Below are 27,214 nucleotides of genomic sequence, written 5' to 3' on the forward strand. Positions count from 1 at the left end.
TAAAAAAATATTTTTTTAATCTTTAGAATTTCCTAATGTGTGGGTAACACAAAAAAATAAAATCATACAAATTGACTAATTAAACTTGAGTAATAATTTAATTTCATCTACCCTTCGTCTGGTAGAAGATAGCGTCTGAAGGAAAGTATATACTAGATTATTATATAAAGATTTGAGAAAGATATTATTTCTTCGTCTGTTACAATGAAGTAAAAAATGTTACTCATATCATCATCATTACAGCCTATACAGTCCACTGCTGGACATAGGCCTCCACAAGTTTACGCCAAAAATAACGTGAACTCGTGTGTTTTGCCCATAGTCACCACGTTGGGCAGGCGGGTTGGTGACCGCAGTACTGGCTTTGTCGCACCGAAGACGCTGCTGCCCGTCTTCGGCCTGTGCCACCATTTCAAAGCCAGCAGTTGGATGGTTATCCCGCCATCGGTCGGCTTCTTAAGTTCCAAGGTGGTTGTGGAACCTTGTTATCCCTTAGTCGCCTCTTACGACACCCACGGGAAGAGAGGGGGTGGCTAAATTCTTTAGTGCCGTAGCCACACAGCACGTTACTCATATACCAACACATATTACACAATTAGGTAATTTTGATGCGCACACAGACGCAAAAGTAACTACGATTTCTTTTACATATATTATAACAACATAATTAATACCAGTTGAGTTTTTGCTTTAATTCAAATTTGCCGTAAATGATAAGATATATCTCATCGTTCATCTTCTTATGATCCTATGACATAATATCATACAATTTATTAGAAACATAATATTGAAAAAGTTCTTCTTGAGCAGTTACGTAAATTATACTGTGCTAGTGGTATAGGTAATAAAGAATGCAGGAAACGGTTATTATTTGGTAGATATTAATCATCGGCCAACGAAACTTGTCGCGTTAGGGAAGTTACTTTATTTAAAATAATGAAATCATGCCAGGAAAGAAGTTAAAAATAGAAATTTATAGATATTCAGTGATTTAGATTCTTAACTAAAAATTATTTTGAAGAAGAAGTAGTAGTGAAATTACACAAAATGCTAATATATCAGCGTGATTCCACACGTCCATGAATATAGTTTCACTTTTGTCATTAATAGCAAACTGTTTAAAATCATTCTAATTTATTTTTTTTAATAATGAAAATATATAAAATTCAATGTTTATACATCTTGTGTATATTGATGATCATAAGTAAAAATACATGTAAGTGTTTAAAAACAAAGGTAGCGTTGTATAATAATTCATTTCGAAATATTAATGTACCTACCAATCGCTATGTACCTTTCTCGGATACATTTAGGTTAGTTCTGATTGATTGCAATATAAAACAATATACTTTTGCTCACTCGATTAACAAGGTCGATATATCGATTATTTTATCGATATATCATTGAACAATGTTATTATTATTTACCGAGTGGGGTCACTTGACTAATTTGTTTTGGGTCATTTCGTACTGTCATTCAATTATTTTTATAGTGATTTTTATCAATTATTAACGATCACGAAAACACTTTATAAATTCTTGAACATTATTATCATTTTGAAGCACTTAACTTTTACAATCGCTATAGCATTGATTGAAATGTACTGACAACTGCAAAGCGTTTTTATAATTTAATTATGTAGCATTGAAGTGAAATATATGAGCACATTCAATGTATCAGAAGAATCATAAGCACGAATACCCTCAATACAGCGCTGGCACACACTAACAAACCCGGAGCGATCGTTAGTGCATGTGAAATCTTAGACATGACAGTAATATAGTGTCGTGCGAAATTAGACTATGACAACCGTCTAACCCTGGAACATACACGACACGAAGCTAGCCAACGTGGGCCGAATCAACGCGAGTCATCTGTAATAAAACACGGAGACCACTCTAACCCACGTGCCATCTGATTAAATATTTGAATACATTGACAGCTACCAGTTACAAGCACTTCAAATATCACCACTAACTAGTAGAATTACGATCGCAACGTCTTGCTGGAGCGAGGTCCGCGTGCGTTTAGAGGCAGTGTTAGGCGTCACGAAATCTTCGCATGCGCGAATTGCGTTAGAACTTAATTTAGCTCTTACGAGCGTTTAGAAGGCGAATTGGCCATTTTTGTAAATTAGATCTAGCACGCAATGTTTTACGTTTTCATGTTGATTTATCTAAGTTGAGATTAAAAGTTTCAAAGAAAGTGGGCTCGGATGGCGTAGTAATTGAATGTTTACCGATTTTCTTCTGAGTTTAAGCGTGGAAAATTTTAGGTTGTGGTCTGTGTTGATAATGTGATATAGACCGCATAGTTTTTAGTTAAATTTATAATAGTATTTTAACTAGCGTAACTTTCAATTTACCTATTATTTTTTAAAACCATTTTATTAACCCACTTCAAAAAAGGAGGAGACTAATCAATTCGACCGTATCTACACATACATATATATATTATGTATGTTCGGTGATAGCTTAGTCGCTTATGAATCGGTTTTAATAATTATTTTTCTGTTGGAAAGGAAATTCTCAAGTGTGGTACCATGATAAGGAAACCAGGATCTGATGATAGAATTCCAGGAGAAAAATCCAGGAAAACCCTCGAAAATCGCAGTGACGACTAGTGTTTTTGTAAAATTTTTTCATCTACTTACGTTGCAATTACTTGTCGATGTAATTGAAGTCGGTTTCGTTTCGTTTGCGAGCAAACACAATTATTGGGTCTTGTTAAGATAATTTATATCGTCTATATTTAGAATTTATTACGAGACACAGAGAATTATAAGTACGATGTTATATTTATAGGAATTTAAAGGTATTTGTATAATTTAATTGTGTATTAAACATTACAAAGCGACTTGCATAACATCTGAAGCGAATTCGTTGACACTGACCATTAAGATCGCTTGCAAAAGCCTACCTCAATGTCGTCCTACTTTCCAATCGTAACCGCAGATACGTATAATCAAGTGAACAATATAACTAATAAATAATTATGTCACACCACATACAATACAATCACATTTAAATACAAACTTAATTGAACAAATGTAAAGTTCAAAGTTGATTGTTTCTTAAGTCACCACTGCTTTGTAACTGTAATCGATGGACAGCAGAAATCAAGTTAATCCACTTCGTCAACTATAATTATAATAAAATACAGTAAATTAAATGCGATCAATTTTAAATTTTATGTAAATGGCTTAAGGTCTTTATTTGTTTGCGTATTAACCAGGATTTAAGCTTGGCGCCAGCTGTGTCTTTAGTTCAGGGCTTTATAAAATGTGTCTGTTGAAAGCAAATATAGGCAAATTGATGGGATTGTCTATAGTAGCTGTAACGAATTTTTAATTTCCTATTATAAAAAAGATAATATATATTAACAGGTCAAGGATATTTGTGCAACAAGCTTTATTATGAACTTCATTATTATTACCCAATAAGATAAAAGATCAAAAGTCCATTAAGGTTTTAATTTATATATTATACGAGTGTATTGTTAAAAGACTTAACGGTGTTTGAGGAGTTTAAAGTTATCGAGCTTCAATAGCTTGTCGATGAAAAACAACACGTAAATGTACATTATTCTATTCATAGCAATTCAGTAAACATTATTAGCATAATGATCAATACATGTACAGCCAATCAACGATAATCTGGCTACCATATTACGCTTGATTCTACAAAAACCAAGGTCCTCCATTGTACGACAGCGCACGGAGTTCCGCGCGAACTAACAAAGCTAAGATATCGATAAGAACACAATAAACAATAACATTCAGCTAATGCTATTGCAACACATAATACTTAGATATGCGACCGTGGTTTGAGGACCGTTTACAATGTGCGACGTCCTTGAACGATAAATTGTCGGACCGAAGTCGGGTTGAAGATGTCGGACTTTCCCAGAATTACATCATCAAAAGAAATTCACTGTTAAGACTGTCTTTATCAGCAAGAAATAGTACACAAGTTAATGAAGTCTTTAAAAAAACTATGTCAATAATATGCATGTTTACAATACAGTGTTGCTTAAATGCCAAAAACGATAGGGTCAAACATTTGTAGTGTTATTAAAAGAATTTAAACAATATTAACAAATTCGATTTAAAATCGCACAGTTTAAAGGGACCTAGACGCGTGCCGACTTGAAATATCGAGTGGGCAGATTGCAGAGACATTATCGACGGGGCTGCTCTGAAGAATTAGGGCGACTGTGCACCTGGTGTTCTACACGTAACATTCAGCTTAAGCAATGTCGAGCTATGAATAATATTAAACGTGTAGCCTAATGTCTTTATTTATATGCTGTTAACATAACACATTGATGATTATATTTATAAAACTAAAAATTTATGAGTATATAAAGTGTTAAGCTTTATTGTACAAAATAAAATTTTCAATAAATTTAAATCAATTTATTTCTTGACTATGAACATAAAAAATAGATAAAAATCATTATGACTTGTTATGGTAAACATCAATAACGTTGCTATTATTCTAACTCATGCAAATTTAACACGTTTAGAATTGACTGTTAAAAACAAAACGTATGTGGCTGTTCCAAACACAAGCACTACCTATGATATAAGGTCTATTGAATTCGTGAAGTCACACATAAATAACGCTCCACGGTTATCAGATACATATTCCAGCTTCCCTGACCGTCGGGTCACTTTACACCATTTTTGCACTTACAAGACAATGTAGCTTACCTCCGTATTGTAAATAGAGCGATTGTTCACCTAAAGCAGAATTTTATTTATGATCGGTACCTAACGTTTGTATACACAGAACCATTTTGGTACCTCCGGTATTTATGACTTTTCTACGGTTAGAAATGCTACGAGTACGTGTTTGCAGATTTCGTGTGATATGATTTATGATTTTTGAATAGGGAAATTTTATTTTGTTTTCTGGAAAATGCTTTGGCGTCCCAATGTTTCAAAACTTAGTGATAATATTTTCAAGTTTTTATTTTATTTTTAATTTTTTTTTTATTAATTCATGTATTTTTGCTTGATAGCTTTCCGCAGTGCAAAAATTGGTCAATGTCACGTAGCAGATGTAAATGTTTAACAAAACCTGAGTCAAAATGTTTTGTTATGAAACTTAAAATCAAACCTCTGTTTAACATAAATGTAATAAGGAAGGTTATACATTTAATATTATGCAAAATGTAAAATAGTAATTTTAAATAGCTAAAATAATCTCATAGTGTCATAAGAATAGGCAAAATTGAAAATAAAATGTTATAAACAAGTCATTACAAAGAATGTTCATGGAGGATGCTATACATACGAGATATAATTCTATTTCTACTCTCCACTAGACTGAACGAAAGTCAGCTAACAAATAAATAAATCTTCGCGTGTTTCTAAACGCAAAAGGACAACCGCACCAGTGGGTCCACTTCCTATAAAACAAAGTCCATTAATTCAAATAAAATTAACGTTCGAACGGCTATTTTCCTATCAGACATCCGTAAACCAGTCCTAATTATTAGAGGGAATGTTCGATCTTTATTGTTTGCGAGAGCTCCTGTACATACATAGATCTGGCTAATTAAATCTGTGTGTAAGGCGGTTTCATTAAAATGGTGAAATTCGTGTGTGTGCATCTGATAGTCGCCAGTGCAGACGTGCGCGCAGCGCGACACTTCCTGGTCTGCTGATGGGAAAAATATTCTGTGCAATTGTTTAGCGTGTACTCGATACTAAAAATGTTATCCTGATAAATAAGATATATTTAGTTTTTTACGATTTTTTTTTAATAATTAATTAAATCATATGATACAATATGTTATTATGGTAATGCATATTTTTTGTCTTAATCTTTTACTGTATTTTCTTAGTGTATTCATAATACGATTTTTCAAATTAAATATAGGTAAAGCTAAAATAACTAATTTATGTATATTTTTTATAAATTATATTCCTTACCTACAACTTTAATTTTCACATATGGACGTATCAGTTAATAACAAAAATAAATAAATGTGAACTCTATGGTGCAGCATCGGGCCATTACTGAGCGAGATGCTGTGTTCACTGAGATGACATCGCGTCGATGTGGAATTTTACTGGATTGAATTATAGTAATTTTATTTGAATTGTTTTCGTTTTTCTACAGTTTAAAGATGTATACGATGTTTAATCTTTTGAAATAGTAGTTATTTGGTATGTTTTTTGTATTTTATAATATGTAAATTTAATTGTTAAGCATATGACTCATTGTAATTTTTTTTTAAATAAAATAGCGAAGTAAAGTAAGGAAAAAAAACATATGTAATTTGTAGAAACGTAACGAACTTTTGCTAAACTTATTAACATATTTTTGATACCAAAATTTTTGTTTTCCATAATGGATTGTTAATTTGTTATAGATTATTTCGTTGATAATTGTTGTATTGATATTTGTTTAATTTACTATTATCAAATTAAAAAGGACGACATGACAAGCATCAGCTTTCGATTAAAACACGAATCATCAAAATCTGTACTCCCAGTGAGAAGTTATGTGGTATATAATATAACGTAGGTTGTTTAAAAACAGTGTTTAAAAAAAGTATATTTACTAACGACTACTAACCTATTATTAGATACAACTCGAAAAGTACATATCAGATCTCAATCAAATCTATATTGACCCACATGACACGCACCACCTTTCGATTAAAGAAACATTAAAATCGGTCTACCCATTCAAAAGTTCTGAAGTAAGATACATTAAAAAAAAATCTCCTCCTTTTTTTAAAGTTATGTTTATATTAAACTTGTTGAAACTCAAAACGATTTTCATAATTGATAATCTACTTTCGTCGTGCATAATAAATGTAGTCTTCAATGGATTCGCAGTAAAAACGTTGTAACAAAAAGCGTTTATTACATTATAATAGTACGAGTATCATTAACGTAATTTGAACATTTTTTTTTACAATATACCGAACAAAAGTAACAAATGACAGATAAATTCCTGTAATTCTCCGTTTTATTAACACATTGATATGCATGTGAATAGTAATAATCAATTTGACGAATAAAAAAAATTATTACACAGATAATTACAAGCAAGAGGCGTTCAATTAAACCATATATACTACACTCGATTGTTAAGCTATACACGGAAAACCATTCGAATAGAAGCTATAATTCAGACACAGAATAGATTTTTAGCTTTGATTATTATGAATAAGTAAAAAATCTGAAAGACATCTTAAACCATGTTACATTTTGTGCAGGGGTGTTTGTGCAGTCCTTGTGCGCGGACCGTGTCTCGGAGAGCACGTTAAGCCGTCGGTCCCGGTTGTTATCATGTACACCCCTGATAGCGATCGTTACTCATAGTAGGGAATATATCCGCCAACCCACATTGGAGCAGCGTGGTGGATTAAGCTCTGATCCTTCTCCTACATGGGGAAAGAGGCTATGCCCAGTAGTGGGATATTACAGGCTGAACCGAAGCGAACAGTGATATTTTTTGTATTAGAAAGTCGAACTTATAAAATAAAATGTGCTAGCAAGTGAATATATAAGTTAACATGCAAAATTTTAACGCAACCGCGGCGTGATTCGTAGAACATTAGGCAACTAATAATCAAATCAGTTATCGACGGCCGGGCACGCGGGATTGCCTAATTATTGCTACAGCAAAAACATTAGTTAGAAAGTTATTTCTCTTGAGGCGGAATAGAAATACTTCTGCTTATAATATTTTACCGTTTGGAATTTGTGTATTAAACTTCAGTTAGGTCAAAGGCAGAAAATAATTTTTCATTTGTTTTTCAAGCTCTTGTAAAACATTAAAAGGTTTAGTGAAGTAAAACCATTTTTAAGCACGCTTCACTTGGGGAGTAAGCTGGTGAATGCGTGACGAGAGCGTTACGAAAAGTGTGATTGGGCGAGGCGAACGGAACTTGAGAGGGAGATATAAGTTACTGAAGATATAAAGAGAGAGAGTTACGTTTCGTAAGTTTTACTTCAGTCGTGTGGTCTAAAGCACAGTCATTTTTTATAAATAATTTAGTAGTTTTGATCGAATAATTTATATTTGATTTCTAGAAATAAAAAAATAATTTCTAAGTAAGTTCGTTAACTCCACCAGCTGAAAATTCTTAAAGTATGCAACAAACTTCCTTTAGATATAATTTGCTAATAATACCTCTATTTTTTTTCTAAACAAAAACAGTTTACTCTATATAAAGTACTTGAGTTGAAACTAAGTGTAACGTTAAAAGCGACCTTGTTCGCGCGCCGCTGAATTTGTTTCGTCGTAAGTGGCAAGTCTTCGGGAAAGGAAATCTTTCTTGAGTAATTTATCTTTTAACATTGTGAAATTAAATGGTTATTATAATAACTATATAATAACTTGTTCTTAAGAAATTTTTATATTTGCTTTAAAAATATAATACACATACCTACAAATTACGTTTTTGGTATTCTATTTATACCTCATGGGAAAATGACAAGATGGGTATAACGCGTGAGATATTGAATGTAGTTCAATTTAATTGTGATTAGTAGCGAACAAGCACGGTACACCGGTGTCTTGCGTAATACCCGCCGTGTTCCGTTTAATAGTTACACCATTATAAATATATTTGTACATGACTTCAATTTTAGTATCAATTTATGTCATTTTAACGCAATGTAATAACCTATATTATGTATACAAATTTAAGCTATTTTAGTACTTTAAAAAATATAAAAATCATCGCATGTAATATGTAAATACATAAAATGACTAGCAGAAGATGGAATGTCAGAGCTGAAGATTGCGCTCATGGCTTTGTTTTTAAAGAGGCCTATGTTTACCAGTGGATGAGAAAAGGATTAGGATGATCAATGATACTCAAATTGAAAAAGTTGCCCAAAGTACAACAAGAAATAGTTTTCCTATACTTTAAGTATTAGTATTTAATTATACTAAAGGCAAAAACAGACGTCTAAATATACAGCTGGCATAAAGCTTGTTCCCGACTACAAAATCTCGCTAAGTTATTTGTTTCAAAGCGAACTGATTAAATCACATAATTAGTTCAAATGTAGGGCAACCACGTGCCACGGGCTCGGCTTGAGACAACTCGAGATATTTTGCAATATGAATAAATCATTGTAATAGTTACTAAAATACAGACATGTCGACTGTAGCTAGGTCCATACTTTACAATCTTGTTTAATTGGGTGCCGTTCATTTTAAATTATTTATTGGTATAGTCGGTGAACGTTTATTAGTAATTCATTTTGATTCTTATTTGAGTTTAGTTTAAACCATATACGGCTTAAACTTATCGATCATGGATACTCTATATAGCTTAGGTTTAATTTGTGATAAATGTATGAAGCAGTTATCCTTACCTCATTCCATCGAATCCGTCATCTGAGCCGTTGATAGTGAGCACTGGAGCACGCGCGTAAGCTTTCGCCACTCTCCTGTTCTTTTCGAACACTATCACTTTAGCCCAGATTTCATCGTCGATTTGAGTCCATTTATCCAGTACTTCCTGTATGTGTTCCTGCAAAGAAAATATATTTGTTTTAGACACATAGTATAAATAAAACGAAATCTATAAATAATTGCCACGTATATCAAGCATATATGATCGTCGCCGTCGCCTACACAAGTTCGCCCCAAAAATGGCGTGAACTTATGTGTGTTGCCCATAGTCACCACGCTGACCAGGCGGGTTGGTGATCGTAGGGCTGGCTTTGTCACACCAAAGACGCTGCTGCCTATCTTCGGCCTGTGTATTTCAAAAACAGCAGATGGATGGTTTTCCCGCCATCGGTCGCCTTTTTAAGTTCCAAGGTGGTAGTGGAACTATGTTATACCTTAGTTGCCTCTTACGACACCAACGGGAAGAGACGGGGTGGCTATATTCTTTACTGCCGTAACACACACACGGCAGATCATCAGGCTCTAATTAAAGGTACCTAATTACCAAACGATACTAAGGACGACCTTGCGTTGTGGTAGGTGTTTATTTTTTAATGGAAGATTACCACAGCTTAGATATAATCCCGCTGTGGCAACCTCTTGCAATCAGACGACATACTATACCGTAACGTTACGCTCTAGTAACTCACTTCCAACGTAGATCATAAAACTAGCTTCAAGGCGCGACATATAATAGATTAATTTATGCGTTTTTACATTCTGTTGCTTTTTTAATGTTTCCAAACTTTAATTTAGTTTTTATAAGTAAAATTTCAAAACCGATACGCGAGAATAATGGGCGAACGTGAATGCTGATCTTTTGTGATATAAACAGGTCTATGCCTTTATTTATATTTAACTAGCGACCCGCCCCGGCTTCGCACGGGTGCAATGCTTTTACTAAATATACTATAGAATGTCTTTATTTATAGTGTGAAGCTAGCATATAGCATGGTTATTAACATAATAACAACAACATTCTAATATGCGTCGTTAGATTACACGTTGTTACAGAGTGCATTGAAAAAATAAAGATTCACTGCTCGTTCCCCGTAGGGGATAGCGTGATAATATGTAGCCTATATGTTGACCCGACTTCTTAATAATATTTAGTACTTTTTGAGTTTATCCCGGACATACATACAGACAAACAGACAAATAGACAAAAATTCTAAAAACTATATTTTTGGCTTCGGTATCGATTGTAGATATTCTTTTGTGTGTTGTGATTTCCCCAAGTATTCTTTAAAAAAAAATATTCAATGTACAGTTTTGACTTTCCTACCATTTAATTATATATATAGATAATGTGAATCTATTCTATGTATACTTACAGATAAATTATTTTAATTTTCATTTTTCTGATAAATATGGGAATTTAGAATAATATTCAGCTTGTTAATATAGAAAAAAATCTATTAAAACACAAGTGTAACCGTAAGGAACGAATCGTATTACCTATGTATGTACCTAAGTCGCTGTTATTTTTAAGAAACGCGACGCTTTGCGGAGCGATGCGACATCACACGACTCATACTTGATGCGACAAAATCTATTTAATACTAATTAACTTTAATACAATATTGCAATAACAAATAAATTGTGAAATACTTGAATTTTAGGGTTATACTCATGTCAATCATATTGTTATATTACAAACTAAAAAAAAATTAATTTCAAAAATCAAAAAAAAAATTAAGCGTCTAATTTAAAATTTTGCTTATATATTGCAGACGCGTAACTAAAAAAAAAAATCAGCAAATCTATTACGTCACTTGTCCGTGAGGAAAATGTAAAGCATATTTTCTAAGTGCCAAACTATGAGTATGAGGTAAGCAATAACAACTTTATATTGTTTATATTTAATATAATAATAACCAAACGATTCTCTAAGAGTATAAAAAACATCACGAACTGCGTATTCTATTATATTTTTTTCGTAATTTCAATAATTGTTAATTTTATAAAAGGTTATTTTCTTAAAATACAATGCACCAACAAAAAAGTACGCGTGCAGGTTACTGTATTATCAGGGTTGTCAAGAACTTCTTATTTTTTATGTTTCACGTATATATAGTACCTACTTCATTAAGGAACACCACCGATAAACATGTAAATGCTAAATTTGTTTAAAAATCAACTCGCCCTCAGCAGCGAACGAAAAAATCGAGAAGACACTTAGGAAGAAATATTTAAATGTGTTTATGTACACACAGTATTTGAGATCTAGAATATTTTCGGCAAAGAAGATCTAACCTATACCTTACCATTGATTTTCATTAGGTGAGATAGTAAAAAAAGTTCGTGATATTACAAATTTATATAAAAATCATAATTTTGTTAACCCTTGTAATATAGACGTGACTCTGTTAATTGTTTTATTCGATCTTACTAATTGTTTCAACGGTTCTTTTTTATGATTTTTCATCGGATGAACTTCGCTTTAGATTTTCCTTAACAGGTAAATAAATAATAACATAATTCACTGTTGTTATTTGTTTGTTACGTTGATCTTTTACGAGTCTTCTTAGATTACGAAAAAACAGCTACTATGTTTTAATTTTCAATAGACACACATCTTATTGTATTCTTTTCTACATAAATAGAGAGTCTCTGCCCAGCAGTGGGCTGCTACAGACATACGTTGACATTTATCGGTTCGGCATTACTTTTATAGTTTATAATTAAATATTAATATAAATAAGAATTAGAATTATAAGAATTAATAAACGTATCACACTCAACGGATCCCCCAGTAGGATTTTCTCCTGTGTTGGGGGTCCGGAAACACATACAATACACAAACACAACGCCCAAACCACGACTAACATCTATATGGTCGATACACATGTCTGTCGTGAGCGGGAATCGAACCCGCGACCGCCAGCGCAACAGCCCACTGGCTATTACCGCTGCGCTAACGCGTCGTCAATTATATCACAGTCTGTTGTAGAAATAATTATATCTATACAAGAAACTAGCACAGAGGGCATTGCTGTCGACATTACAAATCACATATACTTTCTCTTCTTCACTTTATGAATCGGATTCATTACGTCAAATCATTTCACTTTGACATCTAAATCACCTCGGTATTGATAAATATTTTTGCTAATGTGTTCCTATCTCGCAATCGCAATGCATTGTGGCCTGCACACCATTTGTGAATGAGGCTCGTTAGTGTCAAGTTTTGTATTTATTCGTATTGAATCAGTCATGCTCTATCACTGCTCTGATTTATGTGTCGCTTTTTATTCGAGAAGCTTATGTCTCTGTGTATGGTATTTTATCGTTATTCCATTTATATCGGACTACTTAAATGAAATCGGTTTTTCTATTAATAAAATGTATCAGAAGGACAAGAACTAAAATTGTGTGTACTAAACTAGGTTTGCAACGTGCCGATAGCAAAAGTTACAAGCAACTGCTGTCATAGTTTAACTTTGATATCACCGGTCTTGACAAATGTTAAAATGTATTATAGACGATGGTTGTGATATAAGAGTTTGTGCTTTATGTTTTCGCAAACTAGATAGTCGGTCACCAACCCGCCTGCCCAGCGTGGTGACTATGGGCAAAACACATGAGTTCACGTTATTTTTGGCGTAAACTTGTGGAGGCCTATGTCCAGCAGTGGAGTATAGGCTGTAATGATGATGATGATGATGAAACTAGATAGTTTTACAAGAAGTCGACTTAGTAGAAGTCGATGAATTTGAGACACTTATAATTTATATGTATTTGAATGTAGGGGTCAATTGTGAGATTTAGTATTTTATTCGTGTTTACCATAATTATTTTATAGCTTATAATTTTTGTAATAAGATCACTCTCATTGGATCAATACGGTATTTGTAATTGTAGCTAATTTCTATAATTATGAATGTGAAAGCGAATAAAAGTACAAGACGTTTAGTGTAAAATAAAATATCTCGAGAAAGTTCCCTTCGTTAAATTAAAAAAAAATCATAACCTGTTCTTTAATCTCAATAAAACCCATAAAACTTTTCCTTCGTTCCATAATGTATGATAATAAACGGTGTGGAGTCGATCAAGGCCTACCACAAGTCGCTGGGAATTGTCTCATTAATATTTCATAATCATACTCTTTACGTCGATCGGATTTACTGATTTATTGGATTTTTTTATATTTCAAATTATAATTTTTTCTGAAATTTTATATACGTAGTAATAAGCGTCAATAAACACATTTTTTTGTAACTTTAATGTAAAAGACAAAGCTTGAATATGTCAAAAAAAATGTTAGTGGTACAATTTGAGAGTAGGAAGGTCTTTCCTAAATATTATTATGGTGTAGCTTAAAACTTTTACTGTATATAGGTACAATACTTATTTATTTGAAGTCAAACGTCAATTACGACATTACGGGACGTCATCATCAAATAGCAAACATACTTGCAATCGATATTTTATTTGTAATTAATATCAATTACAACTAATAGCGGATGTATTTTGCAATAACAATTGTCGATATTATAAAAAATAATATGTATAGTCTATTCGCTTTAAGAGAATAGTGAATCATTACTTGGCTTAGCCATGCCCATTGACTAATGAAATTGTGGTAGTAAGAGCGCCGTATTCAAATTGACCAATCGAAGTAAGCTAAGACAGAAATTTTTGAATCAATTTACGATTTTCTTTTCAAAACGTGACTTTGGTATTAGATAACGATGAACGAAAAAATAAGACACACAGTGATGTTTATTTTATATCTTTCACAAATGAAATACTAAAATTATTTCAGAAATGAACGATAAAGATAAAAACTAAAAACAAAGCTCGAATCGTAATCTTCCAAAAACCAACAAATTTTAAGTATCCTGTAGGTATTCGTCCCAAAAAATAAAATAAATATGAGGAAGCTGAGGACATTGAAGTCAGAGACATGATTTTCGAAGTAAAAAATAATCTCAAGTATGCAAAACTTTTGCGGACAAACTGGTCTGCTATCTTATTTTATTTAAGGTTTCGAGAGTAAAATGTTTTGTCGTTGTCAAGACATATACATATGTATATCAAAACTAAAATAAATAACAAGTAAATTTATAAAATATATACAAATTAATTAGCATGAGTGAAATCGCCTTTATCTATATTTGTAAGTGTACGTATACGTGTTGATGTGTGGTGTATTCATGTGTTTCTCTCTCTATGTGTGTGTGTGTGTGTGTGTGTGTATTTTGTAAAGAATACTTTGTAATAAAATGCATCTGCTAATAGCTGTGTGAGACAGACACGACATTAAGAATAAATAAATAAAACACATTCCATATATGGCAAGGACGTTAGAGGCTGCATATGTTTTTCTAAATAATATGAGCTGGCTTATATAATTGAATTTTATATAAATAATATCTATTTATTAAAGTGTATTTTTTTTAATTTTCATTATGCGTGTCGTATATATATATATATATATATATATCAACGCTCAAACTTACTTTTAATAGGCTTTAGTTTTTTATATTTATGCCATTAAAATCGCATTATTTTAATTCGAAGAACATTGTTCAGTTTCATTTTGTACCAGAAACTGCAAATTCAAGAATTATCTGTGACGGTAAATGAATACTTTTTTTTTTGAAGAATCTCTTAAGAATTAATAAATACTGCTTGATTAAGTGGTATTTAGTGTACATTTTATTATTGTGTTAATTTACTTAGAGGAAACACAAGTAAGATAATGTAAAGATTACTCATCTTTTGTTTATATTATTACCAAGCTACGAGTATATGTATCACACCCACAAGTCATTTTATTTTTGGAAACAGAATGATGATCTTTTCTGAATTTTTAAGCTTTGGTTCCCTTGTTGAAAGTATATGTTATTGGACTAATATGTGTCTTAGGGTGTCCTTTTTTATCACTATTTATTTTAAAGTAAAAGGCAATAGTTTTGTTAATAAGAGAGTAAGACGAGTTTAAAGCAACGCTAGCACTTTCTATTAAGACAAATTTATCATTATCATTACAGCCTATACAGTCCACTGCTGGACATAGGCCTCCACAAGTTTACGCCAAAAATAACGTGAACTCATGTGTTTTGTTCATAGTCACCACGCTGGGCAGGCGGGTTGGTGACCGCAGTACTGGCTTTGTCGCACCGAAGACGCTGCTGCCCGTCTTCGGCCTGTGTATTTCAAAGCCAGCAGTTGGATGGTTATCCCGCCATCGGTCGGCTTCTTAAGTTCCAAGGTGGTTGTGGAACCTTGTTATCCCTTAGTCGCCTCTTACGACACCCACGGGAAGAGAGGGGGTGGCTAAATTCTTTAGTGCCGTAGCCACACAGCACTAAGACAAATTTAATTTAAAAAAAATGGCCCAACTTAAACTAAGTTAACACTTGATCTCGTCAATATAATACTTAGAAAAAAAAAGATGTGATATCTTTTTATTTAAATATTATATTTAAAAAAAAATCACTGTACCAAATACCAAATACCATTCTTTATGAAGAAGAATAGAAATGTAATTATGTACATATGTTTCTACGCACCTGTAGGTTGTACTTTCCGCATTCCTAAAATGCATTCTTAGCGACATATGAATGTGAGCCTTCTTCCATTATGATAAAGTACAATTTTATAATTAAAAAAGGTTTCGAATGTTGCTCTACATACACAAACAGTTAAATGAAGGCCTTGTGGTCAAGTTTCCGTAATGTTCTGTGTTAGACTGGTCCTGATGAGGTATGCTGTCGACATGAATATTTATAAATTTTGAAACCTATGCCTTTGAACATAAAGCTGACGACTATCTTCGTACTGAAATTGTAATGTAAAAATTATAACAGTTATTTTTGCATTAAAACCTCTTTTTTTAACTGTATCTGTGGAATTTCTTTATTTATTTTAATATTTGTACGAGTATTTTTAGTGAATAATTGTGTTTGCTCGCAAACGAAAAAAAAAACCGACTTCAATTACATCGACAAGTAATACAACGTAGATCGACGAAAAAATAGTCAAGCAACTACGCGTTATCAAAGATTACTCAAAAAGTAGTTATCAGATCTCGATAAAATTTATATGTGACCACATGATAAACATCAGCTTTCGATTAAATTAAAAATTATCAAAATCGGTACACCCAATAAAAAGTTATTACGGATTTTCGAGAGTTTCCCTCGATTTCTCTAGGATCCCATCATCAGATCCTGGTTTCCTTATCGCGGTACCAAACTAAGGATATGCCATTTTCAACAAAAAAAGAATTATCAAAATCGGTACATCCAGTAGAAAGTTATGCGGTATAATACAACGTAGGTCGACGAAAAAAGCGTCAAGTAAAAATGCATTATTAGATATAACTCGAAAAGTAGTTGTTAGATCTCAAATAAATTTAAATGGGACCAATTGGCACACACCACCTTTCGATTAAAACAAAATTTGTCGAAATCGGTCTACCCGGTCAAAAGTTCTGATGTAACATACATAAAAAAAAAAAAAAAAAATAAAATACAGTCGAATTGAGAACCTCCTCCTTTTTTGGAAGTCGGTTAAAAAGTCTAGAATGTTTCGAGAAGATATTATTCGCGGTCTATCTTTAATTTTTTGTATTTTTTTTTATATTTTTAGATCGACTTAGTTGCTTGTCTAAAACAGTATAATGTATTTTAAATAGTATTGAATCGGACGTTTTTGAAAAGTCACCGAAGCGCTTTAATGAAATCTGATACACTATACTATAACCATAATGATTATATGAATGAAGTGATATGTTCAAGGTTATCAAAAAACATTTTACCACATGCCAGTAATATTGTTTTACGATACGATTACGTTTCAGCCTGTATCATCCCACTGCTGGGCATAGGCTTTTATCTACATATAGGAGAAGGATATATAGTATTGTTTTAGTAATGTCTTATCAATAATACTCAGTGCAAGTCGTATTATTAGTATATAGTATTACTTAAAAAAATACAATAAAGTCATATCCTAGTAGGTATATAGTTAATTACAATAAATTAAGTTTCAATGTTTTCTCCGGCATTTATAAATTTGACATTTGAATAAAAAATAAATATAAAATTAATTAAAAATTATTTAATTTTTATTAATTAATTTTTGTTTCAAATTTTAAATGCTAGCATTATAAATATAATAGGATGTCTCCTATTATTTACGATTTTAAACTATATGATTATGCTGTAATATTTTTTTTGCATTATTAAATTAAATCTCACACTTATTTGAAATTTAAAAAAGGTCGTTAGCAAAATATCTTAAGTATTAAATATTAATTTAGTTTCTGTTATTTGATAAGAAAGTTAATTTAAAATCCATTACGATACTTTTTCCTAATGGGCGAGGCGTTATAAAGAAAATAGGACAGCGAGAACAAACAAGAAAATGATTTTTATAGAATATGATTACTTACGAACAGATTGCGACTTCGGCTATAATTCAACGCCTAGAGTAATTTATTTATTAACACAGTCAACGTGTAGTAAGAATGTGTAAGAAATAACTAATTATGCCAAATCCATATATATATATATATATATAAATGAATGTTTGTCTCTATATCTTTTATAGAATCGTAAACTATGCATTTAATCATGTTCTGATGTTCAGCAAAGTGTTGTGCATGAGCAGATTTCTTAGTTGGTACGACCAAAAAAAAAAACGTAGCATAACGCGCGCAGGGTACAGCTAGTTTAAAATAATGTTTATTTTTTTTTTAATTATATGTTTCTAATGTTATAAATATAAAAATTGCGTTCCAAGTTTGTCAGAATTGACTGAACAATTTAGTTTAAATATACTATTTTGCGTTTTTTTACAAAATCTTTTAAAGTAATTTTACAGTAATCGTTTTAACAGATTATAAATATATTTACTAAATATTAAAGTAATACTGACTGTAAACAAAAAAAATAAAAGTCGTTTTTAAACATATTATAACATCTTTTATTCAAATTACCTTACACAAAGGTGTTGTCATGTAGTAGTCATGTCGAAGTCAGATCGCAAGTGAAAACAGCCATACATAATACATATGTATTGCTTACACGACTCGCTTTGTTCATTCTGAACTAGTTTTTCTTATCATGTTACTTTTATTGACGCAGCCCGATACTATCTCAAACAGTGAAAGTGTCTATTTTAATTCGCCATACACTAGTTCCTTAAAGGAACGTGAACATCAAATAGAAAAGTTTATTAAAGCTGTGATCGAGACTTCGTGCGCGTGGAATAGTGACTTTATACGTTCAATGTGCTTTTTAAAATTTGCATAACCTTTTTATTTATCAACCGATTGACATGAAACAAATACTAAATGTTAAGCTAAGCTTGCTACAATATATTAGTAAACCACATCTAAGTCGGATTAGCCGTTTCTGAGATTAGCGTGTACACACCCACAGACAAACAGACAAAAGTTCAATCATTGTTTTGGGTGCCATTTGCGTTGATAAAGGACCCAACAATATTTTTTTCTCAAATATATCTAATGTACAGACAGCGACCCATTACATTTTTATTATATGTATTGATTAATAAAAAATTGAAAATAAAGTATTTTTGATATAATATATCATAATAGGAGTATTTCTTATATGCTTATTTCATTTGTAATGGAATTGACTTTGAAATATGAACACGTCAGTGGTTCACAATGACAATACAAGTGCCTTATTTTTTTTCGTTGGAAATCATATTCTAAAGTGCGAATAATATCGTAAATTAACAACTGAAATCACTTTATTTAAAGATTGATTATGGTTTAAAAATAACATCAGTTACCTATATTATAATCAAAATAAAACGATAGATTTTAAATATCAAATTTGTATATTTAAGCAGTTGTTTAAATACTTTGATGTCTCTAGTAAAAGGTTAACACAATATTCATTTAAATATGTAAGAGGACAAACGCAGGTGACCCCTGACTTGGATTGATCGCCGCTCACCGACATACTTCATAAAGGTCAACAAGGGATGACAACGCTGCTCTATTTGTTATTCATATGCTATAATTTATAAATAATAACTAATTCATGGTAAGCAATTCTTCAAATTGAATATCAATCAAGAAGTTATTCTATAATATATTTATTAAGAATGTCTTTGTCGGTGTCACCTTATTTGTAATTTTTATTTTATTTTGTAGCGATGCTTTTTTAGTGGTTGATTATATATTATACCAAAAATAAATTCAAAAATTTATTTACATCAGAAGATTTTAATTTTTTTAATTATTAATTTAAAGAGGTGTTCTTTACATCGTTGTTCTAATCAAAATCATATATGTTAAAAAAAAATAACACAGCTGCCCTATTCTGTTATTTAGAATCTTTGCAGATCTTTCAAAAATATACCGTACTTTTATTGTTTATTTTGAAATACATTTAACTAAAAGTAGCTTGTCACTACTTCGCTATAAGTCTTATCAATACACATAATGAAAATGTAACGGTTTGCTATCTGTACATGGAAGGTATATGAGAAAAAATATTATTGGGACCTTTATCAACGCAAATAGCACCAAAAACAAATATTTGTTAGAATTTTTGCCTGTTTGTCTGTGCGTTTTGCACGGTAATCTCAGAAACAGCTTATCCGATTTACATGTGGCTTTCATTTATATATTTTTGTAAGTTTCACTCAACATTCGGAGTTTGTTTTATGTCAATCGACTCATAAATAAAAAAGTTATGCCAATTTTAAGAATCACGTTGAACATGTAAATGCCCAAAACGCAGACGAAGTCGCGGGCACAGCTAGTAACATAGGTATATGATAAAATTCGTGCGTGAAGTGGAAATTCGCTAAGGCCTTTCACAGTATTACCACCATGTATTTGACGTAATAACAGTCAGATAAAATCACGTCACATTGTATCTTGTCGTGTCTTTGCCGAGTAGAAACAGGACCTTTATTCACCACTGTGCTTATACGAACTTACTTTTGGTTTAAATCATAGGAATTTCGGTCATAAAAGTCTACTAAGTTACAGATTTGTTATTATTTTTTATATATTATTATTATTATTATTATTTAAAATGTAGTCAATAAAACACAAACTTCAATTAATTTTGGAATTAATTAATTGTGAAAATTAGAAAATATTAAATTGTTTAATTTGATTATACTGTAGTAAAAAAGAAATTTTGGAAAGGACTGAACATAGATCATTGCTTCAGTCAACCACTACTTTGTCCAAGCGACAACAAACCCAGACTTAGTTAAGTCATTAATAATATCTTTTGTAATATCGTTCATAGCGACAGATGTCTATTCACGAACATACCTCAATAAGACGTGAACAGGTGTTATTCCTTTACAAATGTCTTAAGCACTGACACCATCACTCAATTTTCATGCGCCCTAAATTAATTTAATACCTAAGAGTGGGTGATAAGGTTTAATATTGCACGTGTTGCATTTAGTAACAATTGTGTAGAGCACGGTGTAGCGGCGAAACAAAGTACACTTGCTCGAGTTTTGATGGATAGGTTGTTAGAAAGCCATTTGGAATCATACTATGACTGCCTTATAAAAATCACAACAATGCTAACTTTAAACGATCCAATCGAATGATTTATTTAGTTGTGACATGGGACATCACCTTTAGGGTGCTTGTATAAAACGTCGTGAAGTAAACGTTGTAAGGTTTTCTTCTGCCAGTGACGTAACAGCTTATGGTAGCACATGAAAATGTGTCAGTTTATCTTGTCGTGAGCATATGACCTGCCATATCGTGTGAAAATCAACGTGCACGCACTGCACGGACGTTCGTGAAAGCCTTAGGGTATTACGTAAAAATGCAGTCCATTTAACACACTGTGAAGCGTAATTTCGCACTTTGTCTTGCCAAATTTCAATACGAAATTGGATTATTGGAAATGCTAACGAGGAAATTAGCTTATAAGGAACCGTTTTAACGTAATCGGTTCGAAAATTATTTTAAATTCCATTTATTTAATATGTATGATTTTATTTTTGTGTTACTCACACATTAGGGATTCTAAACATTTTTTGAATATCATATCAAAAATTGACCGCTCCAGCGGGATTCGAACCCGCGTCTCCGACTGACCGTGTCGGCGCTCTAGCCAATTAAGCTATGGAACGATGTACCCGCCAGAGCGAAATTCCTGATATGATGATTTTTATTTTCGGTTTAAGCGAATTTCCATTTATTTATCTATAGTCGTTTTAGAGGAGGTTTCTGTCGAAAAAAGAAGTATTATATTTTATGATCAAACACGTTATATATTTTTAAGTAAAGTCGATACAATTTACACGGCAAGTCTGATAAAAAAAGATTAATAAGTGATGTAAAGTATCCGCTCTTTTTTGCATGCATTCCTAGATCAAGAAAAAGACGATGGAAAATGAACTATAAACGAAGTCAAATAGAGTCAATTATAGCATGGCATTATATCGTGAATAATAAAGCTGCAGAGCAAGACAGGTGCGCAAAATAGAAAGTTGTTCACTTCCTGGTCACCAGTTCGCCTCGTCGTACGCCGTGTGGCCGCGGCTTTATTCTCGCAAGGACAACGCAACAATGTTACTAATTGATAACAAATTTTAAATTCGAAACATCTTTTGTCATTTTTATCTGAGTCTTAGACATATTGTAACACTTGTACTAACACAGACTCAGTTTCAAAGAATGAAATTTATTTCCTTTTCATTGTTTGTTTCGATTTTAAACAAAACATTTAAATATAGCTCTACATATTGTGGGAAACAATAGAGTTCGTTGAGAATGTACTCATTTATGATCAGCGTTAAAACTTTTAAGAGACATATTAATGCAAATTAAAATGACACATATTTATAGCGTTGCGATTTCAAATATTTTATAATATTTACTACACGGTTGTAAAACGAAAGGAAGAGTTGGGATCTGCGATAAACGACTTTCACTGCAGACGCTAAAAAGTGAAACTGGAATGAGCGGGCGCAGGCCAAATTATGACTGAATAGCGAATTTAAGATTTCGAATATTGAAATATTATCTAAGATTTTATTTTTGTGTTACCCACATTAGGAATTCTAAACATTTTTGAATATCATATCAAAAATTGACCGCTCCAGCGGGGTTCGAACCCGCGTCTCCGACGTACCGTGTCGGCGCTCTAGCCAATTAAGCTATGGAACGATACACCCGCTCGAGCGAAATTTTCGATATGATAATTTTAAATTACGGTTTAAGCGAACCGTGGCGCCGTCTATAGTGAGCTCTTTACAGAAACCCGTAACTATTCAAAGTTTCATATTACAATGAAAATCTTTGACAGGAGACGACACCGTGCTATTTTTAATATCTAAGATTTTATTTTTGTGTTACCCACATTAGGAATTCTAAACATTTTTGAATATCATATCAAAAATTGACCGCTCCAGCGGGGTTCGAACCCGCGTCTCCGACGTACCGTGTCGGCGCCACGGTTCGCTTAAACCGTAATTTAAAATTATCATATCGAAAATTTCGCTCGAGCGGGTGTATCGTTCCATAGCTTAATTGGCTAGAGCGCCGACACGGTACGTCGGAGACGCGGGTTCGAACCCCGCTGGAGCGGTCAATTTTTGATATGATATTCAAAAATGTTTAGAATTCCTAATGTGGGTAACACAAAAATAAAATCTTAGATATTAAAAATAGCACGGTGTCGTCTCCTGTCAAAGATTTTCATTGTAATATGAAACTTTGAATAGTTACGGGTTTCTGTAAAGAGCTCACTATAGACGGCGCCACGGTTCGCTTAAACCGTAATTTAAAATTATCATATCGAAAATTTCGCTCGAGCGGGTGTATCGTTCCATAGCTTAATTGGCTAGAGCGCCGACACGGTACGTCGGAGACGCGGGTTCGAACCCCGCTGGAGCGGTCAATTTTTGATATGATATTCAAAAATGTTTAGAATTCCTAATGTGGGTAACACAAAAATAAAATCTTAGATATTAAAAATAGCACGGTGTCGTCTCCTGTCAAAGATTTTCATTGTAATATGAAACTTTGAATAGTTACGGGTTTCTGTAAAGAGCTCACTATAGACGGCGCCACGGTTCGCTTAAACCGTAATTTAAAATTATCATATCGAAAATTTCGCTCGAGCGGGTGTATCGTTCCATAGCTTAATTGGCTAGAGCGCCGACACGGTACGTCGGAGACGCGGGTTCGAACCCCGCTGGAGCGGTCAATTTTTGATATGATATTCAAAAATGTTTAGAATTCCTAATGTGGGTAACACAAAAATAAAATCTTAGATATTAAAAATAGCACGGTGTCGTCTCCTGTCAAAGATTTTCATTGTAATATGAAACTTTGAATAGTTACGGGTTTCTGTAAAGAGCTCACTATAGACGGCGCCACGGTTCGCTTAAACCGTAATTTAAAATTATCATATCGAAAATTTCGCTCGAGCGGGTGTATCGTTCCATAGCTTAATTGGCTAGAGCGCCGACACGGTACGTCGGAGACGCGGGTTCGAACCCCGCTGGAGCGGTCAATTTTTGATATGATATTCAAAAATGTTTAGAATTCCTAATGTGGGTAACACAAAAATAAAATCTTAGATATTAAAAATAGCACGGTGTCGTCTCCTGTCAAAGATTTTCATTGTAATATGAAACTTTGAATAGTTACGGGTTTCTGTAAAGAGCTCACTATAGACGGCGCCACGGTTCGCTTAAACCGTAATTTAAAATTATCATATCGAAAATTTCGCTCGAGCGGGTGTATCGTTCCATAGCTTAATTGGCTAGAGCGCCGACACGGTACGTCGGAGACGCGGGTTCGAACCCCGCTGGAGCGGTCAATTTTTGATATGATATTCAAAAATATTGAAATATTATTTTTTCATTTCATAGTAAATGGACAAATGTCAATAATTTTTTTAAATTAGACTTGACGGTTCAAGTACTTATGCATGGTATTTTGCAACGATGTTATCGTATGTTTTAGAGTATTTTTTTTTTAATTATCATTTCCTTATTTAAAAAATTTGTTAATTAATACAGATATATTTTTATCTAAATACTATAAGTATTTCTTAGTATTAAGCTAACATAAAAGAGACAAACTTAAAAATGCGAAATAAAAAAAATTGAAAGGTGAAACAACTGTCGCAAACCGACAACAGGTAATTTTGTTCGAAGGTGACTTTTATAATATAAGGAGGAGGATGTTTAAAGCACAAAGAAAAATATATATCGTAAAATATGAATTTTAAATAGACATTTACTGATTACTTTGTTTAACATAATATTTGTTCGTTATTAAGTAATGATGATAGACTTTTGAATTTATAATGAAGAGGATTTCATAAAAGATTATATATTTTACTAGCAGTGCCCGCGACTTCGTCCGCGTGAAATTTAACAAAAAGGTTATTATTCAGTTCGCAGTTATAAAATAAACAAATTTCTAAAATAATATTTGCCCAAGTTACTCCTTTTTACATTAGCTATCTGCTAGTGAAATTCCCGTTAAAATCGGTCCATTTGTTTCAGAAATTAGCCGGAACAAATAGACAGACTGACAGACAGACAAAAATTGTAAAAAATATATTTTGGTATATGTAACGTGTATACATCCATATGCATTTAGTAAAAAATGGTTATTTTAATATTACAAATGGACACTCCTATTTTATTTATTTGTTTAGATATAGATGTATAGATAGAGATGTATGATGAAAAGCCAACTCCTACATCTTTATATTTATGAAATATTAGAAATATAAAAAAATCAAAATAGAAATCCTCTGTCCAGACAAAGGATTTCTATTTTGAAGAAATAGAATTGCTTTTAAATGAAAAATGATTGTCAAAATTGAATAGATAAATCCCGAAACTGACGCATCGAAAACAAAGTCATTAACTTTATATGTTTAATCTACGTTTGAGTCAAATTGTATAACTTATGCATATTCAATAGATTAAGATTTTACATTTGTTTTTGTCTTTTATGACAGTCAAGTTTTGTATCGATGTTGTACCATTAAAGCGTAAACGACTATTGTAATAATTTACGAGTTTCACGAATTCGTTATAAAACAATCAATAGTCAAAAATAAACTAGAAGTGCAAGCCGATGAGGTCATAGTCAAAGCAAATGTCAAAAATGTTATAAAATTAGTTTTGTCCATGACTTCATTAGTTTGATTATTTTTCCAATTTTTGTTTTAATCGTAAAAGTTGCAGCTAATTGTTAAATACATATATGAAATCAAATTTTATTTATTTAAATAGACTTTAAAAACGAATTTGAATAATTATTGTGCAATATTTTATAGTTAAACTAGCTGACCCAGCGAACGCTGTTTTGCCATAAATGTTATTAACCCTCCCTAATCCCCCCGTCGCCCTGTAACTTAGTGGTATGAACAATAGATGTTGTCCGATTCTCAGACCTACCCGATATGCACACAAAATTTCATAAAAATCTAGCCATTTCGGAGGAGTATTGTAACTATCATTGTGACACGAGAATTTTGTATAGCTACCAAACGATGTTTCACGTTAATTTTGCCTAGAAAAACCAGCAGGAAAGTTGTTTTAAAAATTAAGTATATTATTAGATAATTTAAAATTAAGTCATTGAAGTATAATTTGTATTATTTTGTACTGAATTAAAGGTTTCTTAAGGTTTCACCGAAGTTCTAATTTCTAACAAATATTCCTCTACAAATAAACAAAGAAACAGACAGAGTTTCACTAGTTTAGACTGTATAATATCTATCTGTATTTGTTAATGTTTTGTTAAGCAGAAGTTTTTAAGAAATAACGATATCAAAACTGATTTTAAAAACAATTTGATGACGCTATAACCAAAAATACATGTATTGTCGGTAGCTCAACGAGGCGAATCGAAAAAGAAGTAGTAGGAAAAGCAAAAGTTACTTTTCTCCTTTTTTTTTAAATGATAAAATCGCTTGTCAATAAGCGAGCAAATTTTATGTAAGAAGCCGTTAAATCAAAAATCACACAATCATGTGTGATGTGTAAAAACGTTGATCATACTTATCTGTCACTCGAACAGTAGGTTTAATATATTGTTTTCTAATGTTTACGCGAATTTTACTCATTTAATGAAACAACGATTCCCGAGAAGGGTAGTCCTCCCGTGACCATGGTTGCTGTAGAGTATCCGAAACGTCGGGAATCAAAAGTTAATAATAAACCGCGATAAAATCCGAAAAAAGTTGTTTCATTAAGTAGGTTTAATATTTTTATTACTTTAATTTTTTATCTATGCTAATATATCTTTTTTAACCGCCTTCCAAAAAAGGAGGAGGTTCTCAATTCGACTGTATTTTTTTTAATGTATGTTACTTCAGAACTTTTGACTCGGGTGGACCGATTTCGACAATTCCCGACAATTCCGCCAGTCCCATTTAAATTTATTTGAGATCTAACAACTATTTTTCGAGTTATATCTAATAATGCGTTTTTACTTGACCCTTTTTTCGTCGACCTACGTTGATCTCTAGTTTGGTACCATGATAAGGAAACTAGGATCTGATGATGGGATCCCAGAGAAATCGAGGGAAACTCTAGAAAATCCGCAATAACTTTTTACTGGGTGCACCGATTTTGATAATTTTTAATTTTATCGAAAGCTGATGTTTATCATGTGGTCACATTTAAATTTTGTCGAGATCTGTTAACTAATTTTCGAGTAATCTTTGATAACGCATAGTTACTTGACTATTTTTTCGTCGGTCTACGTTGTATTACTCGTCGATGTAATTGAAGTCGGTTTTTTTTTTCGTTTGTCAGCAAACACA

The 27,214-nt window shown here is 32.3% G+C and overlaps 1 protein-coding gene across 1 annotated transcript in view; it reads right to left on the bottom strand.

Moving 5' to 3' along the window:
* Positions 1-27,214, bottom strand: part of LOC123657753 — an 86,644-nt gene that overhangs the window by 48,425 nt on the left and 11,005 nt on the right. Inside the window, exon 2 of the mRNA XM_045593267.1 lies at positions 9,356-9,513. Within this exon, the coding sequence (XP_045449223.1) occupies positions 9,356-9,513 (158 nt within the window). The remainder of the gene's footprint in view (positions 1-9,355; positions 9,514-27,214) is intronic.

The sequence above is a fragment of the Melitaea cinxia genome, chromosome 1, assembly GCF_905220565.1.
Source record: "Melitaea cinxia chromosome 1, ilMelCinx1.1, whole genome shotgun sequence".
Taxonomy (NCBI): Eukaryota; Metazoa; Arthropoda; class Insecta; order Lepidoptera; family Nymphalidae; genus Melitaea; species Melitaea cinxia.